At 42.4% G+C, this 17,662-nt stretch overlaps 1 protein-coding gene across 2 annotated transcripts in view; it reads left to right on the plus strand.

Moving 5' to 3' along the window:
• The window catches only part of LOC125744485 (poly(rC)-binding protein 4-like), a 33,423-nt gene that overhangs the window by 12,898 nt on the left and 2,863 nt on the right, over positions 1-17,662 (plus strand). For both annotated transcript variants that reach the window (XM_049016344.1, XM_049016343.1), the window contains 11 exons: positions 6,862-7,034; positions 7,382-7,405; positions 8,902-8,934; positions 9,291-9,407; positions 10,930-11,061; positions 11,167-11,295; positions 11,952-12,026; positions 12,293-12,355; positions 13,456-13,497; positions 13,617-13,692; positions 14,685-14,737. In XM_049016344.1, coding sequence (XP_048872301.1) covers positions 6,927-7,034; positions 7,382-7,405; positions 8,902-8,934; positions 9,291-9,407; positions 10,930-11,061; positions 11,167-11,295; positions 11,952-12,026; positions 12,293-12,355; positions 13,456-13,497; positions 13,617-13,692; positions 14,685-14,737 — 852 coding nt within the window. In that variant the 5' untranslated portion in view covers positions 6,862-6,926. The remainder of the gene's footprint in view (positions 1-6,861; positions 7,035-7,381; positions 7,406-8,901; positions 8,935-9,290; positions 9,408-10,929; positions 11,062-11,166; positions 11,296-11,951; positions 12,027-12,292; positions 12,356-13,455; positions 13,498-13,616; positions 13,693-14,684; positions 14,738-17,662) is intronic.

Raw genomic sequence — 17,662 nt, forward strand, 5'->3', positions numbered from 1 at the left:
ATGTAATACAACATAGACCAGAAACATCCCATCTGTGTCGATACTGTAGATGCACGGCAGTTTTTCCCAGAGTGAAGGATCGCAGGCTGAGAGTGGCCTGGATGTTGGCTTAAAATGTATGTGTGCAAAAAGAATGCTTCTGTATATTTAGGGGACTGGGTTTCAGCAAGTTTGCCGCTAGCATTTATAGAGGGTGAAATGACTAACAGCAGAGACACTGTTGGGTTTGTGGACTGCGAAGAATCCTGCCATGATAGCATGCTGACAGCACGTATCACTCAAGCTGAGTCACCAGCTTTCTAGTTAGAGAATAGGGTCTGGGGCAAGTTTATTTTTAATTAACTTTTTTTGTCATGATTTCTATGCAAAAACCTCACTTTTTATTAGAAGGAAGTCTGGGGGAAGCAGTATATTTCAGCGAAGCGCATCTGTTCTGTCTTGAAAGTTGCTGGTGTGTGGAGATACGCAGAGATTAGCTACTCGTACTGAGTGTAAGTGGTAGAGGAGCTTCTTCGCTAACTATGCAGAAAGAAAGAAAGAAAGAAAGAAAGAAAGAAAGAAAGAAAGAAAAAGAGAAAACAGCCTCTTTCCCTAGTCGTGGCCACAGATATCAGGCTTTACTAATCAAACGCTGGGACAGAAAGACAGGCAAGGTAACTTCCTCATCCTCACCTTAATTTCCTGTGGGACCAGAAGCAAAGGTGAGAAAAGGACAAGTGAATGTCAGATGTGCTCAGACAGACCTGCTCCCATCGCAGGTCAGACGTCTAGCAAGTGGTTCATGCTGCTGCTTGTAGGACAGCTACTGTACTGAGTTCTCTCTCAATAAATATTTAGGCTGATGTGATTATAATTGGAATGGGGGAAAGGTGTAATCCCACATTAATTCAGGTGTTCTCACTGATCATTAAATGACTAACATTTCAGAGTTCCAGTGACAGTATTCTCATAAGGACCTCTAATGGAAATTGTCTTATTTTATTAAGGATTTTTTTCCTTCAGGAAAAATTGATGCTTCACCCTCAATCATGTTATTATACTACAGTAAGTACAGAAGTTGCATCTTGCAGCAATGACATCTGCTCTGTTTCATGCAAAGGGACAGTCTTTCCATGTCGTTAAGCTGGCATATTATAAAGCAATATCTTAGTATGCACAGCACAGAGCGATTGAGCACTTCGCGACTACATGCTCATGACATTTCTCGTGATGTATTGTATACCACACTTAAACTTCTATAAGTCATTTTGGAAAAAATCACCTGCCAGATCCTCTAAATGTAAGTGAAACCACCACAGTCATCAAGTACAGATAAGTGTTTATGTAAGTGTTTAGGATAGTCAAGGAATGTATTGATGTCTTCTTAGTCGAGGAGATCAAGGCATAATTATCTTAACACATTATGCTGCTTGTCCTCCTCGGCGTCTAACACAGAGCAACGTAAATTGCATTTTTGTTTTCTGGATTTGCGTCGTTCATAAAAAGTGTTATTTGCGAATAAAAGCAATTTTCCAGGATAAGAAAGTTTCGTCTTACGTTCGTGGGCTTGACACTGTAGAGTGCAGTGATGCATGGAGGATGTCGGGTGCAACCGTTCTGGCTTCCCCTGTGTTTGGGAACCTGGAATGCAGACTGTGTTTTTATGCCAGCAGTGGCACAGGGGAACAGCCCTTTCTCTGCAGTCTATCACAGATCTTTGAAAGATAAAATATCATAAAACAGCACTCTCTCCCTGGACAGTTTTAGTGTGCAGTTTTTGAGCATTTAAGAGAGCTGACCTTTTGGGTCAGACCCCAAGTTCCACCATGGGAAATTAATGCCGCATGGTCAGAACAGTTTTTCCGACCTAAACAAATATTGATGCCATAGAAGGCATTTTTAATGCATTTTTAATTGTTCTGTGATGTCTACACAGATGCTATGTGAACTTCGTCGAAAAATCCCCCGAGGTGGTTGTATTATTTTGCCCTAGAATGAAATAGGTAGTTTTCCCTTTTGTGGTGGGCTAATTAGTATGTTGATGATTCCTGCTCTGATTGGCTGGTTCATACTGAGGCACCAACACCGCTACAGTTATATGGCATATAATGATGTTTCTGTAAGGTCCCAAAAAATTATAATAGAACTATAATGTTTATAATATTCTGTTCTGCATTTCTGTGTATTTTATTGTCTTCTTTTAATGTTTTTTTACCTGTATTTTTGCATGCTTCTTTTTTTCTGCAAAGCACATTGAATGACCCTTGGGCATGATAATGTGAAATATAAATAAACTTGCCTTGCCTTGCATTTTGTCATTATTCTTTCTACTTTGCCACATGTAACTGTAATATGAAAAATGTTACAGTAATAACTTTGTGTTTGAGTAACAAGAACATTGTAGTTATTTCTCAGAAAAAAACACGCAATATAACATTGGTATATCTGCAAATTAAGAGTAACGTAATAAAAACTAATAACCTCTTCTATTCTCCAAAAAGTTAGGCCTATTAAAAAATTTTTGAATTATTAGATGAACTCTGCTTTGGTTCCCAGTCATCTTCGGCACCGCAGCCATTCCATGAATTCATTACATTTTACATCCTGCTAAAGTAATGAAGTAAATAAAATAGTTAAATAAGGCAGTGAGGTACTGATTAGCCAGATATTTCTGGTGGCTGGTTTAAGAAATGCATGGATAATATTGGATGGTTGCTGCAAATTTTGGGGTGACATTAAGAGAGGTTTCGAAATGGCCAAGCTGACACACTTTGACTGACATTATATCATGAAGAAAATCATTTAAAAATCATTTTCTTTGACTGTCTAAGACTTTTTGTAGGTATATTGTACATATGTATGTGGGTATATATCCATGCACTATATACTTTTGTGTATGTGTGTGTGCGTGCGTGCGTGCGTGTGTGTGTGTGCGTCCAGATATACCTTACCTTGTGGGGACCAAATGTCCCAAACTATAAACTCTTGTATTTTGGTTGGTTACTTATGGTTATGGTTAGAGCTGGGATAGGGGTTGTCATAGTTAGCATTAGCATTTTTCACATATAAATGAATGAGCGGGCCCCAAAAAGATATGATTACGCCACTGCATGTGTGTGTGTGTGTGTGTGTGTGTGTGTGTGTAATGCTTCTCCACCTTCAACTTTCTGAGGATAAAAGGTTTTGTAGCCTCAAACAAGACAATGCCACCTGCCTGTTTAAAATCAGATGTACTGGGCAGGGAATTTTACATCTGTTATTGACCTCTCATGTCATATATCAATATTTTTAATATTAACATGATGAGTTTATTTCTTATTAAATACATGAAGAGCCTCTAACGACCTCGTCATCCCTGATGCAAGGGTAATATGTGATTAACCCTAACAAGGTTGGTCATTATTTTTAACTTTCTTCCTTTTCAGTGCTAATTTCAAGCAGTTCTCTTTTGACTTTACAAACAATCTATGCAGCCAGGACTGGACTGCTGGATAAAGCGCGAGGCTTCTTGTAGGAAATGGGAGGCACAGGTCCCTGTAGATCTCATTAGAGCCCAGCAGTTGAGCTGCGATGCCCATTAAACCCTGAGTGGGCCTGACTGCTCCGGCTGGTTAAAGCAGTCCCTGTACTCTTCATTGTTCCAGCCAAAAGCAGAGACTTAACCCTCCTGTTAAGGAGACAGTTGCAGCAAAGTGTTACAATGAGGATTTTTCGCTTTCCTGTCGTTTCCGTGTTCCGTGAGGCTCAGGATAGATTTACTTATCGCCAACCCTGAGTTATTACACATCCTGTCCAGTAGAAATTGACCCTGGATGTCACATGAGGCAGGGGGCTTTCTGAGACCCTTTCCCAGGTCACTCCATCCAGCTGGTCCTCTCCTAACAGCTGAGAACTTCTCAGTCACAGGCTGGATTGCTTCTTCCTGTTGCAGCGGGATTACCCCCAGCCGCCTGAAACGTACCCACCACATCAGTGCACTGCCCGGGGGGGGGTAGCATAACGCCGTGTGTGATTTGTGCTATTGGTTAGGCACTGTGGTGATTACTGGGGTGATTTGCTGGGCACAGAAATTTCTGGGGAGTTCGGATGGGATAGAAGCAGGAGGGGAAAAGGCTATCGAATATAATGTATGTGAGAATCTAGATTTCGGAAGAGCCGAAAAGAAGGGAAGAAAAGACCATTATTTTAGAAAAATCCTTTCTGGGGGGGTTGTTTTCCCCATCCCTTTGGATATTAGGTGCAACTGGGGAGCCAGTGTGGCCAGCAGGGGGCTCTTTCCATAGCCAGTGGTGCAGAGCAGTTGTCCAGCTCTTAGAACGAGGGTCAGATACAACACCTGTCTGCAGGTTCACAGAGACTGCGTCTGACTCCAGGTCGCTGTTCCTGCCAGCTTAACTTGCACACCAAGCCCTGGATTTGAAATTTAAATCGGCAAAGAGATTAAATTCAGAGGAATTTGGCAGGTGAATCAAACAAGCCTCTGTACCTAATAATAAAAAATAACTAAAAATTGAACAGAAACAAAAGTGTATCTGAGAGAAATAATGCATGAGGGAATTTAATTTATTGAACGTGTACAAGAATAAAGCTATTTATCCAAAAAGTGAGAACAGTGGACTTCACTGGTTGTATAGGTGCAGGAAGAAGGTACAGAGAGTATTTTTGCTGTTTTACTCTCAAGTTACCCACGAGGCTGAATGAGTCCAAGTATGAAGCAGGCCACTTGTGCCCCAGTAAGTTCCCATCCTGTGGTCAGAATGCTAATTCAGGAGGCAAAGTTTCACAGAGCTCCTCTGTTCCTTTTGTGGGCCTTTCATACTTCGGATTCTGCGCAAGTTTAGGGCACTGCCGCCCCCTGCCCCCCCCGCTGACGTCCCAGCCAGCCAGAGCTACTTCAGATGATGCTAAACCACAGCAAAATTTTGTTTGCAAAATTCAGATCATTCTCTCCATATTTCACTAACCCAAACTCGCATTCATTACATTTTCAAGGCCAAACTATCAAGCAGTTATGAAACAAAAACTCATCTTCCATGTATGACAGAGTTAGGTCTCTATAGAGCATAGCAATGAATTTTTTGCTGTTAGTCTTTATTTGGAAAAAATGCCTTGTACTTTAGTGTAAGAAAAATATATTTGTGTTTTTTGTGGCTCTGTTGTCCTAACCCTAATCCAAGCGCCTGCTCATGTTGTAAATGTTGCCTGCATGTTTCTGCAGATGATTGCAGAATGTCATGTGACTTCACTGCTGGTAATATAAGATAGTGATATTGATGTAACGTGTGTATAATTCTGTATGTTATTTTCACATCGCCATTGAGACCTATAAAGACAAAATACACTGTATATCTGGAGTCCACATTTTAGCTCAGTGTTCTTTCACACAGAATGTAGATCAGACTAGAACAACAGGACTGGCAAAGACTTATTTGTTGCAACAAAAAAAAAACACCAGCTAGATGTGCAGTATGTCTGCATTTACCTCACAAGTCTCACTCCCTGAACCTGGGGGATTAATCTTCCTGTAAAGCTCAGGGGAGCAGCCTGCTCCTATGCTGGTTTTGCCGTATCTCACTTCCTGATTCCAGGGTGTAATTGGTTGGAAGTTAAGCGACACTTTGCTCTTATTCATAAATCGGCCAATTAGACACGTTGAGTTTCGGGAACCAAACACTCCTCGTGCAGCACTTTGACGGAAATGTAACCGATCAGCTTCTCACCTTTTCCATCCTTCATTCTTCTGACTGACCTGATATCAGGGTTGGGGGAGTGGGGGGGTGGAGCCTATTCCACAAGACTGCGGTACACCCCCGACGGTGTTCTAGTCCTCATCACATTTTACATGTTAAAACCCAGCATATTATCTATCTGCCTTCCTCAGTAGGCTCTGCCTGACATTTGATTGCTTATTTTTTTCTCTCTCTGTAGAAAATCGAGAGTCGTGTGGATAACACAACACCTTCGGCAGTGAAAAAATAGTGCCTCCTTGTTCTCAGTTTGACTGCCCACACCTACTAACATATGTAACAGCACCTCCATTTAGCCATTTAGAGAAGCTACACCAAGAGGTACTGATCTTGTTTGTGTGCTGATGCAGAAACTGGGGATTTATGACACCCGCGTAAGCTGTGCATTACCTACCACCTTTAACAATAAATCCTGTGTACTAGAGATGAAATACGATGGTCAATACACTGCCTTAAATCTATATGGGCATGCAGATTTATTCGCAGAAGCAAATGGTGTTGCGTGCTCCACGTAACGTTGCGGCGTATGAATCCTACTGCCGCAGCTGCCAGCCCACAGTGTGACCGTGACCTTGCACTGGAACTGGATCAGTGTGCCGCTTCATATTGCCGTTTCCTTTTCTCCTTTGTCCATGGGGTGCGTCGCCCGTTAGCTGTTCTGTATGTATGGTCATCAGGTTAACCTCCCGCAGAGGTTGTTCAGTTCACGTGAAACCTTCATGTGATGATGCAGTGCTTGCTTATCTACTGCTTTCGGAGGTATCGTGTCGGAAAACATCCTTAAAAACCCGCAAAATATGTCTTTTGTCCTGACCTCATTCTTAGCAGTGTGCCTAAAATAACAAAAAAGTGGATTTTTCTGTGCTGATTCATGAATACGAATGATGACATAGTGATCTGAATGGCATCCAGTGCGTAGTGTGAGCAGCCAGGAGACTCGTAGCTGCACAGCTGCACATCTATGGCACGTGTCTGACTATCGGCCACATTATGCCACCAGGCAGCCATATAAAACAGGACAGCACCTCTCAGAATGGATGCGCAAGTATCAGCTGAGTGGCATGCATTGCTAATGTGTCAGAATGTGGGGAAATCTGCATGGTCCGAGCCGGGTTTCGCTGTGCTCTGTCCACAGAACAAGCAGTGAAGGGAAACCGCCTGCCGTGCCCCTGGAGTTTGGCCTGCTGTCCGGCGTTTTTAATGCGTCTCCCTGTGTCAGACTGTCTCTCCACAATGAACAGTGAGCAAGACTCCGGGGAGGGCAGCATGAACGTCACCCTTACGCTACGACTGCTCATGCATGGAAAGGTAGGTAGCCCACGCATTCATGTCAAAGCGGGAGCTGCCTGGCTTGCATGTGTACCTAAGGAAGACCCTTAAAAGAAGAAGGATCGTGAAGTTTGCTGTATGTACAGATGGTACCATTTGCCAGGATGATTTCTTAAGTTTCTCAGGGAAACAGAATCCTTGAAATATGACATCTGACAGCCTCCAGTCCCTGATGTGTGTAGTTATGTCAGTACGTAAGTTATTTGTTCTGAATATGCTGTATGATGCAGTGATTGTAGGATTTTTGAGAGTCAAGAATTGCAATCGCATGGTAGCGATGGAAAAGTATATTAACTTCATTTGTTTTATCTTTCTAATCTTCGCAGGAAGTTGGCAGTATTATAGGAAAGGTAAGCAACACTCCTGCACTTCTGCAGGCAATTGCCACCTCCAGTTGTGTGTCTGAGTAGTTGCCTTGTGTTTGAATGGTGCTTTTGTGGGTCTTATTGACTTCTCTATGGCAGTCAGTCTCAGAGACTGTCACCCTCAGTATGAACCACATAGACGTCAGTGGTGCATAATGGTACCTTTGTGTTCTTAAATATTATTTATTATTATTGTCCATGTCTGGTATTAGTCTGGGGAGGTATTAGAGCATAAAATCCAAGCGATCCACAAAAAAATCAACACGCAAAACAAAGGCTGCAAGATACTCTAAGGTCATTCCGAAGGGTTTGTGTTCTTCTGCGGAGCTACTCCCCTCTCTTGCACAATCAGTCAGTGTCTTCTCATAAAGCCGCCCTCTCTACTGATGCTGTCTCCAGAAACCAAAACACTGTCCTGTTCAGAAACTTTCCAGCAAACAAGCATTGGCAATAAACCTTTTTTAAGTTGTAAAATCAAAGATATGTGGTATCTCAAGGCAGTAATCAGGCAGCCCTCTTCTAGTAAGGGTATGTTAACGCCAAAGTGCAGCAGGTCTTTTGCAATGCAGATGAGCTGTCTGTGGACTTCATTGTTACAGCAGATGACCTCCGGAGGGATTGGGTGTAACCTACTCGCTACCTATTGAACGTCTCTTGTAAATGTGATTTTACGCTTCTTTCTAAAACAGATAAGCAGACATCCTAGTGAGGGCAGGTGAAAACCCCCCGTGTGGATCCCCAAAGCGTGAAGAGTTTAAATAAGCATATCGTGATCCCACCAGCAGGATTGCTAACAGCAGGGTCACTACCCGCTGATACCAGCAGATTTTTCCGAGTGTGAGCAAGTGGGTCTGTTTCACATGTGCAGTCTGACCTCTGTCTGAACCAAAAAAGTCTTGCCTCCAAAGCCAGGAACAGAGAAGAAAGCTTTGGCACCAAGAACCTCCCAACACTCCCTTCAGACAGGTATTAGATAACAGCGCAACAATACTGCAGGCGTGGGTGTAAATATAGAACACCTCTTCAGTGAAGGAAAGGAAGGCGTGAAAGAGAAGGCTCACTCAATCCTCTGACTGCTTGGCATATAGGACTAGTTTATTTGGTTATAGAAGTCGTGGTCGAAACTATATAACGAGAGCAGTGATGTCAAAGCAGGTCACTGTGTGACTAGAGTGATGGCTCATTGCTGAAACACGCATGAGTCTATCATGCAGCAGAGCAGGAGATTTTTCCAGGTCTGTAAAATGAAGCAGCACACCGGAGGGAATCACAAGCTGTTGATTTCAGGCGCCCCCTTTTATCCTTCCTCATAAAAGGAGTCCTAAAGGCACCATGCGTGCCCAAAACATAGAGCCGCTTAACAGAGCAGGGCTGCTGTTCACACGGGAAATCTAAGCTTAATTTAAGCTCTTTTATTCTATGGATGAAATGTTGTTTCAAACAAAGTACTTTTAACACACAGCAATTATTTTCTTTCCCAGAAAGGAGAGACAGTGAAAAGAATACGAGAAGAGGTAAGCTGTGTTCCACATTTATGATGCCCTTCTGCTCTCCCTGTACCCCTCCCATGGGGGCTACAGAGCGACACTCTTAAGGTCTGCTGTTATGCGATATTTCTGTGCGCTTTAAAGTGCATGAATATGAAGGTTTATGTATGTAAATATTTCACTCACTGTTTTTGTCAAGGTGGATGAATGACCAAGAGTTCATTAACAATTACCAAGTGCTGTGAATCTTACCTTGCCTGCGTTAATAACTCCGTGGGTAGCTGAGCATTTTTATTGCTTTGAGGTGAATGTGCCACAACACAAAGTAAGTTAGGTTATTAAAATGTAGACAGTGTGGCAGCCTGTCACTGTGGTTTTCACAGAGCAGCGCACGTGTGAACATCTCTGAAGGAAGCTGCCCAGAGAGGATCGTCACCATTACTGGTCCCACGGAGTGCGTTCTCAGAGCCTTCGCCATGATCACGCTAAAGCTGGAGGAGGTATCATGTTTGGATTTGCACTGGGACACATCTTAGAACTGGGATTGCAGACTTAGAGCACCTTTCTATCTCCTACTGGTTTCACTGTAAGAGAGTCGGGTAGTTCAGGTCCAGAGAGTAAAAGTCCAGACCTCGATTTTGTTTAAACTAACCAATTAAGTATGAAGACTGACAGTCAGAAGGTACTCAACTGGTAGGCTGAAACAAAATCTCAGTCTGAATTTTTACTCTCTCAACTCAAAATTATCCATCTCTGCAATTATGGATAATTTAATGATTCAAAATCAGCGACATCAATGTGCCTCTGTATTGGCATTCATTTGTTTGTTTTTGAGAAGCCTTTAGTCACTCTGGAATTTTAGACCAAACTGAATGGCATTTGTTAAACATCTTTTAAGATTTGACTGTGATCTTGTTTTTTTTTTGTTAGGGGAGGGGTTGTCATGGTAACTGTTAGTCTGGCCCATAATATTACCTGCACTGAGCACCATACCTTGTGTGCTAAAATACATAATAAGACATTCTATGTAGGATTTAGCCAAATGTTCCTTTAAGCAATTTTTCATACTGAGATTTGAAAAAATCCCTGCAGTTTGTTCTCCTGTTTAATGCCACTTTTAATAATACTCATTCTTTATGAACTACAGGCAGTTCAATACTTCCTCCAGCATGTTAGCAAAACCCATATATCCGGGCCACGATTGATTTCATTCTCCAAAAAATGCAAAAATAACTACCTCCTATTTACGAATGAGAAGAATACAAAGTCTTAACAAAGATAACAAAAATGATCTCATTCTAATTTGAGCTCTGGTGTGGCTTGCAAACTGCAGTCAGTGGGTCATTAGTGTTTAATTCCTGCAAGATATTACTACTGTATTCATCAAAATTTCCCACTGTATATTAATGAACGTAAAGCTTTCTGTGGACTATACGTGGTGGGATCTTATTTTCAGAAGATCCTGCAGATCTTTGCATAGGTGGCGCTCAGTGGCACCACTAAAGATTTTGGCCACCATGGCCATATTGGGCCCCCAACCCAGACCAATCCAATCGTATACCAATTTTTTTTAGGGCCTCGGGGGCCCTTGGGATCATGGTATCCCCCCCCCCTTTATGGTGCCCATGGTTGCATTGAATTTTTTTTTCATAAATGGTTCTACTAATGAAATGAGTTTCTACTCGTGAAACTTACATTATGTTAAGGGCCAACAAGTCCAGAATATTCATACGAATCAAAAGGATGCCTGTACCATCAGCAGTGGCCTTTAAGAGGACAATCAATCAATCAGTTTTTGCAGAAGATTCAGAAAAATGTCAGTAAGAAGCTTTTTGAGCTTTTAGTGTTTTGTTCCTTCAGATATTTAGCAGACAGTTTTACTCAGATCAATAAACAGGGACCACAGTTTCTTCCTTGAGAAAACAAGGAGATCTGAACCGGCAAATATTCAGGTCGCTTCACTACTGCTTCTAAAAACAAACCAGGCTTTGAGCCATTGTCTGCTCCTTCCCCCCTTAACAGGATCTCACGTCGCTAGTAAACAGTGGCACGGTATCCAGCAGACCTCCAGTCACTCTCCGATTGGTCATTCCTACAAGCCAGTGTGGCTCGCTCATTGGTAAAGGTGGTTCGAAGATCAAGGAGATAAGAGAGGTGAGTAGGTTTGCTGTTTGGGTAAAAGTTCTGAAATAAGTTGTCCTATTTTAAGTGCTGTTGACAAACGGAGAGCTTCTTCTCTTCCACCTTTGTTGCTGACAGAGCACCGGAGCCCAAATACAGGTTGCAGGTGACTTGCTGCCGAATTCAACAGAACGCGGAGTGACAGTATCTGGGACCCAAGATGCTGTCATACAGTGCGTCAGACTGATCTGCACAGTTATTCTGGAGGTACCCACCTCCGCGTCAGGCCACATTCATCCCTGAAAAAGTCACACCATTTCAGTTGCGAGGTGCCACTTTAGACCAGGATAAAGCCTCCGTTTTCTATGCCAAAAGCCATAGTTTTCTAATGCTTGTCACTGTGAAATGTATTCAATATTTAATATATATCAATACTTAAATAAGATATATAGAAATAATGAGGACTCTTGTGCTTCGTATCCAGTGCCTTGTTTGCTCTGATCTGCTGGGGTCTAAGTTAAAGCTTGGAGAGGGCTTCATTAGGCTTCATTAGGCTTCATTAGGCTTCATTAGGCTTCAGCTCCCCGAGGTACAGCCACTTGCCTGTACATTCAATGGGGCCTCAGCAATACAGAGAGGCTGTTTGAGCTGCTCACACAGGAATCCATTCATTGTTAAAAAGCCAAGTTCCCTCCATTAATATTAGAGGAGTATTATTTTATTTCCAGCATGTTAAATATGTGCCTTTAATTAATTAGCCTTCCCATTTTATAGCTGTGATATATGTGGTTGTTAAAGTCTGTCATCCAATATACTTTTACTCCTGGATGTGCTGTAATTGCTTGCTTCACTGCACCGCCTTACTGACAGAAATATATGTGTATTTGTGTTTTAATCGGCCCAACCGTGCTTTGGGACCACAGTCACCACCGAAGGGTGCTACCATTCCGTACTGGCCAGGCCCAACCCCAGGAGCCGTGCTCCTCGCCAGGAATCAGGTGAGCATAATAGCCAGAGGTGTGACAGCAATAACAGTATCTGAAGGGCAACTTATAGTCTCCCTATTGTGCTGTCAGTGTGATATTGTGGCAGTATTAAATTCTGACCATTTTTTTTACTTATGATTTAATTTAAAAATAGAAAACTGTCTTTGAAGTAATTTAATGTTACAATGAAGGTCGACATTAAAATATGACTTTAACATCAGAAGATAATTCAATATTTAAAGTGAAGCCATGGCTCCTATTGTTCCACGGTTCTGTAGGCTTCCGAGTTTGGATCGCATCCACTGTATTCTCTGACCCAAGGTGCAGTCGAGCTACAGCAAGTAGGTATTAGCTGGGCATGACTTCCGTCCTCCATTTCCCCGGCCAATGAGACAGCAAGGTAGCCCGCAGACGGCTTTTCATGTTGATGCTTTGGGGCAAAAGGTAAAGCACACTCCACTTAGAGATGAGAGTGTCGCATTGGGCCCTGCTCTGGGTTTTCGCAAATGTACATATTTTTGATTGTTAATGTTATCAGATCTTCCTATAAAACTGGACATTGGATAGAAGGGAAGTGGACTGAAGGGAAAAAACCACAAAGTTCCTCCCTGTGGAGAATCTAGTAACTCCTCCCTTAAATGCAATAACTGTTTACATGACCTACACAGCAGTGAACGTATCCCAGTACTCCCAGTACTCCGTGTTGCTTATCAGTCTTTTTTCCCAATTCCTCCGTACTTCATTTTAATGGCATTCTTGTGTTTATTAACATGAGCTGCTAATTTTAGGAATTACATCTCAGTTAGGTCTACTTTTTGACTTGATTTAATTCAGCTGTTGTTCGGCTGTTCTGGTGTGAGTTTGCTTCAGCTTCTCCAGTATAATCAGAGGTGGATAGTTCAGGTGCAGAAAATAAAAATCAGGATTAAGATTTTGTTCCAACCACCCTGTTGAGCACTCTGTCAACACTCAAATCTGTGGCCACTCTTCATACTCAGCGGCTGCTTTTCTGCAGGCTTCAACTTTATTATTCTTAGTTGTCAGAGGTACCACATTTGCTGCTTTTCTCCTTCTGAGACATAAACACTGGCTTCTCTCCACATTTGATTAACTGGGGAGCGAAACCTTTCTCCCCACTTGTAGATGTCTGATTATCTCACACAGCAAAGAAATGAATGTGCGGAATATCAATGTCGCCGTTTTCTCTCAGAATCTATTTATTATTACACCCAAGGAAAAGATCTGACCAAAATCAATGTTAACAACATGCAAAAATACTGGAAATAATATATATACAGTATATATATACACACTGTATATCTACCTGGAAATTGGGTGGCATTGAATGTATGTGAATGTATAAATTATATAAAAATGTTTGAGCAAGGAACCTAAATGCACAGTACACCTGCTGTATCTAAATAGCATCCTTTTCACGCAGGCCTATACTGTGCAGAACCAATATGGCATTCCACACTCTGAGGTAAGGAACATGGCTCTAGCCATTTGTAATGTTCATTAGTGATGTGTTGCTCTTATAACATCTCCCATGATCTGCTGTAATTGATCATTTTCTTGTGACTTTCCTATCGTGTTTCTTAGCTGGCCAAACTACACCAGCTATCCATGCACCAAAACCTCGGGGCTGTGGGTCTGTCCAGTACTCCTGCTCTAACTGGTACGCACCCACCCACCCATGCAATGTGAGATAAGTAGCAGGCGGCTAACCAGCTGTGTCACTGATTATGTTTATTTTACCATAATTGCATTGACTAGCTTGTTTGTTCAATGAATAATCCTTGGCATAAGAGATTAAAAAGGGAATTTGGATTTTACACAGAGGATTAAGCAAATTGTGTTAATTTCTCCATTTACACATAAATGATTTCAGGACTGGAGTTGTGTAATTTTACCAATTTTCATCTCTTTCTCAAGCTATGTAAATAAACACAAATAAAGATTTATTCGTCTATCCAGCTCAGGACAAGCAGGAAATGTATGGGGTATATTGTAGCTGCTCTCAAGTCACGTGTGAAGTTTCATGGTCAATGAATTGACTATTCATGGATAAATTCATTTAAGAAAGGGGCCAGTGGGTTTGAAAGTTCAGTTCAGAGCCTGAATCAGTACTTTGTTTTGAAGGCTTTTTTTTTACTTCTGTCACTGGCCATTTCGGATTTTTTACACAATGCTGCAATAAAATATTAATAAATATGCGCAGTTTCTTGTCTAAACCTGTTATTCTGATGGGAAGGGAAATTCTTCACAAAGATTAATTATAGATAAAATAAGAATAAAGGTTTTTCGTGCGGCGTTATTTAATGCTAATGTATAGAACCCGAAGCAGAATGTATTTTATTTTAGTAAGTAATGCAGCCACATATTCAGGCATGCAAGCAGCATGAAACATTCATGTCAGGTCATATGTCAGGCGTGCAGGACAAAACAAGTCCCTTATTGTTTGCCATTGTTTATGGTTTTCTTTCAAAACACTGAATTGAATGTGCAGTAAAATGACTGATCTGTCAAGACTGTGGCTCCATTTTGTACAGCGAACAAGTACATGATGTCACTGATGAAGACGTATACAATGATGTATTAACAATGACTGTTTTCCTGGGTTTTCAGTGCAGAGTAAGCTTTATTTGAACTCTTTTACTCTTCCATTAGGAATTGAGTCCAACTGCCAGACCTCATCCCAAGAGCTACTCATTCCCAATGATGTAAGTGGAGGCAGAAACGATATCAAATGCTTTCAGACACAAACCATAGAAGCCATAATATTCTGAAGCCTGGTGAGCTGATGCTGGCCCTTCTTTGCAAATGGAAGAACACCTCAGCCCACGTTAGTCTCATAAGTGCCCTTTAAGACTGTCAAAGAAGCTATTAGGCCAGCCCTAAAATACAGTACTTAAGAATCTATATTTGGGCTAACACATTCAATGAATGAGAAGTTTTGGTCAGCGTAGGTTGCATTTTTACCTGATACGTTGATATCAGCGTCTGGGAGAGTGTTGTAGTCTGAGCTGATCATTTTCTGGGTGCAGTTGGACGTGACTCCAGCTGAAAATACTGTAAACTGGCTCCCAAGAAGGTCCTGTTCTTTGTTTCCCTTCCTCTTTAAAAAGCAGACCAGTTACTCAGTCCTGTCTTGTCACCTAAAAGAAAAACAGAACAATTATAATATGGGAGGACGAGCATTCCTGATTTTTTACCTGATTGAACAGTATGTTTAATTTGCTTATGGCTCACACTTCACCATATTACCCTTCTGCATTAGGGGATGCTGCTAAACGAATCACACTGACACTCTGAGACCCCTTACAGAAATGCCTCTTGACGGGCAACATTGACATGTCACCATTTTTAAGGATCCCTACAGACATCACCATCCCCATGCATGATCCTGTGTCAGCAATATTGCTCTGTGGTACAGTGAATGTCAGCAGCTGCGTCCCTCAGTACCCGGAAAGTGGCTTTAATATGGGAAACAGGCTGCAGAAGCCTGTGCAGCCTGCTGGCTGTGGGAAATACGACATGGACATGGAAGCCTGAAGCGTGTTGAGAGGCCTTCACCGTTCCATGTTCATGCTTGGGGGGGGGGGGGGGGGGCGCTTTATTAAGAAGGGGTGACGATGCATACGGCCCACAAGCGCTTTCAAAGAAAACCTGCAGCGGAGATCAGAAATAGGTCAGTTTTCATGCAGTTTTTTTTCTGCTGTAAAACCAAATACAGAAACCAAGCATATGGAACAAAACATTTGCACAGAAAAAGTACTAAAAAAAATTACACTTATTTTGAGATTAAATTGCTATATAGGTACACAGCACCATGCGACAGTACAGGTCGTACCTGGTATGGGAATGAGTGGGGTGACTGGGATGAGATATGCTTTGCTACTCAGTGCTGCCCTCATCAGGTCATTCCAAATAGTCATGTGCTCTTTAAGCAATGTCCAGGGCCAAAGATAGCCTGCAGGATCACAGAGGCCAGTCTGGCATAATGCATGCCACTGATTTCTGAGGAAAGGAATGCTCTGTTTATGCAGCAAGGGGGGAGGTCTGGGGTCAGGCTGGCGACACCCCCAGTCTGGCAATGCTTTGTCACTGTCACGGCCTGCTTGGGTTGCCCTTTGCAGCATTGCTCTGATGCTAGGCCTTCCGTGTTCATTGCTCTGACAATAGCATCCCAGTTGGCCCCTCTGGTACTAACTGTGATCAGTTGCTAATCTGGGCCAGAATAGCTAACCAGTGGCTTCACAGTCATTTCTCTTTCATCCACTGCAATATTACACGGACTCTGCACATCAAAGGAGTATCGTAAAGGCCTCCAAATGCTCTACACAAGGGTGCATGAGGCTAAATAAACAGTGGAAAACAAGTGTAAGAGGGCTTTGCCATGCCAGTACAGGGAACAGGTGATATTAGATCATGATTGTTCGTAAGATTAAAAAGCTCACTGCTTATCAAGTGGTTTTAGTGTTTTTTTTGATAGCTGGATTTCATTAATAACTGACTAATTTAATTGTACCCGCTGATGCAGTAATAAGGTTATTGGTAGGTAATTTTAAAACCCTAGGAGCATTACACTGTGTTGGAAAACTATACTTGGTACACTATATGGTTGAAAGTATTGGGACACCTGGCCATTACACCTACAGGAACTTTTATGACATCCCCATAGGTATCAGTATGGAGTTGGTTTGCCCTTTGTGGCTATAACAGCTACCACTCTTCTGGGGAGGCTTTCCACAAGATTTGGAATGTGTCTTCACAGACCTTGCTTTGTGCACTGGGGCACAGTCATGCTGGAACAGAAAAGGACCTTCTCTAAACTGTTCCCACAAAGTTGGAAGCACAGACCTGTCCAAAATGTCTTGGTATGCTGAAGCATTAAGAATTCTCTTCAATGGAGCTAAGCGGCCTAGCCCAACCCCTGAAACACAACCCCATACCATCATCCCTCCTCCACCAAACTTGACCGTTGGCACAATGCAGTCAGGCAGATAATGTTCTCCTGGCATCCGCCAAACCCAAACCCATCCATCAGACAGCCAGACAGAGCAGTGTGACCAGACAGAGCATTACACTAGGGTTTCTCAACCCAGTCCTCGCAGGCCCACAAACAGTCCACGTTTTTACTGTTTCACAATTGGGAAATTGGGAATTGGGAGAGAGCTAAAACGTAGACTCCATCCAGTGCTTGGCATCATGCTTGGTGATGTGAGGCTTGCATGCAGCTGTTCAGCCATTGAAGGCCATTCCATGACACACTGTTTTCTAGGCTGGGGTTAATGCCAGGGGAAGTTTGGAACTCTGCAGTTACTGAGTCTACAGACTTTTATGCACTGCGCCTCAGCATTCGACAACCCTGCTGTGTTGCTTTATGTGGTCTGCCGCTTCGTGACTGAGTTTTGTTGCGCAAAGGTGGCACCCTATGACAGTACCTTGCTTAAATTCACTAAACTCTTCTGAATGACCCATTCTTTCAAAAATGTTTGTACTCCTCATTGCATGGCTAGGTGCTTGATTTTATACACCTGTGGCAATGGGTAAAAATAAAACACCTGAATTCAGTGATTGAGAGGTGTGTCCCAATACTTTTGTCCATATAGTGTATCTCCACTATGATGAAGTGTTGCATACGC

The sequence above is a fragment of the Brienomyrus brachyistius genome, chromosome 6 (genome assembly GCF_023856365.1).
Source record: "Brienomyrus brachyistius isolate T26 chromosome 6, BBRACH_0.4, whole genome shotgun sequence".
NCBI lineage: Eukaryota > Metazoa > Chordata > Actinopteri > Osteoglossiformes > Mormyridae > Brienomyrus > Brienomyrus brachyistius.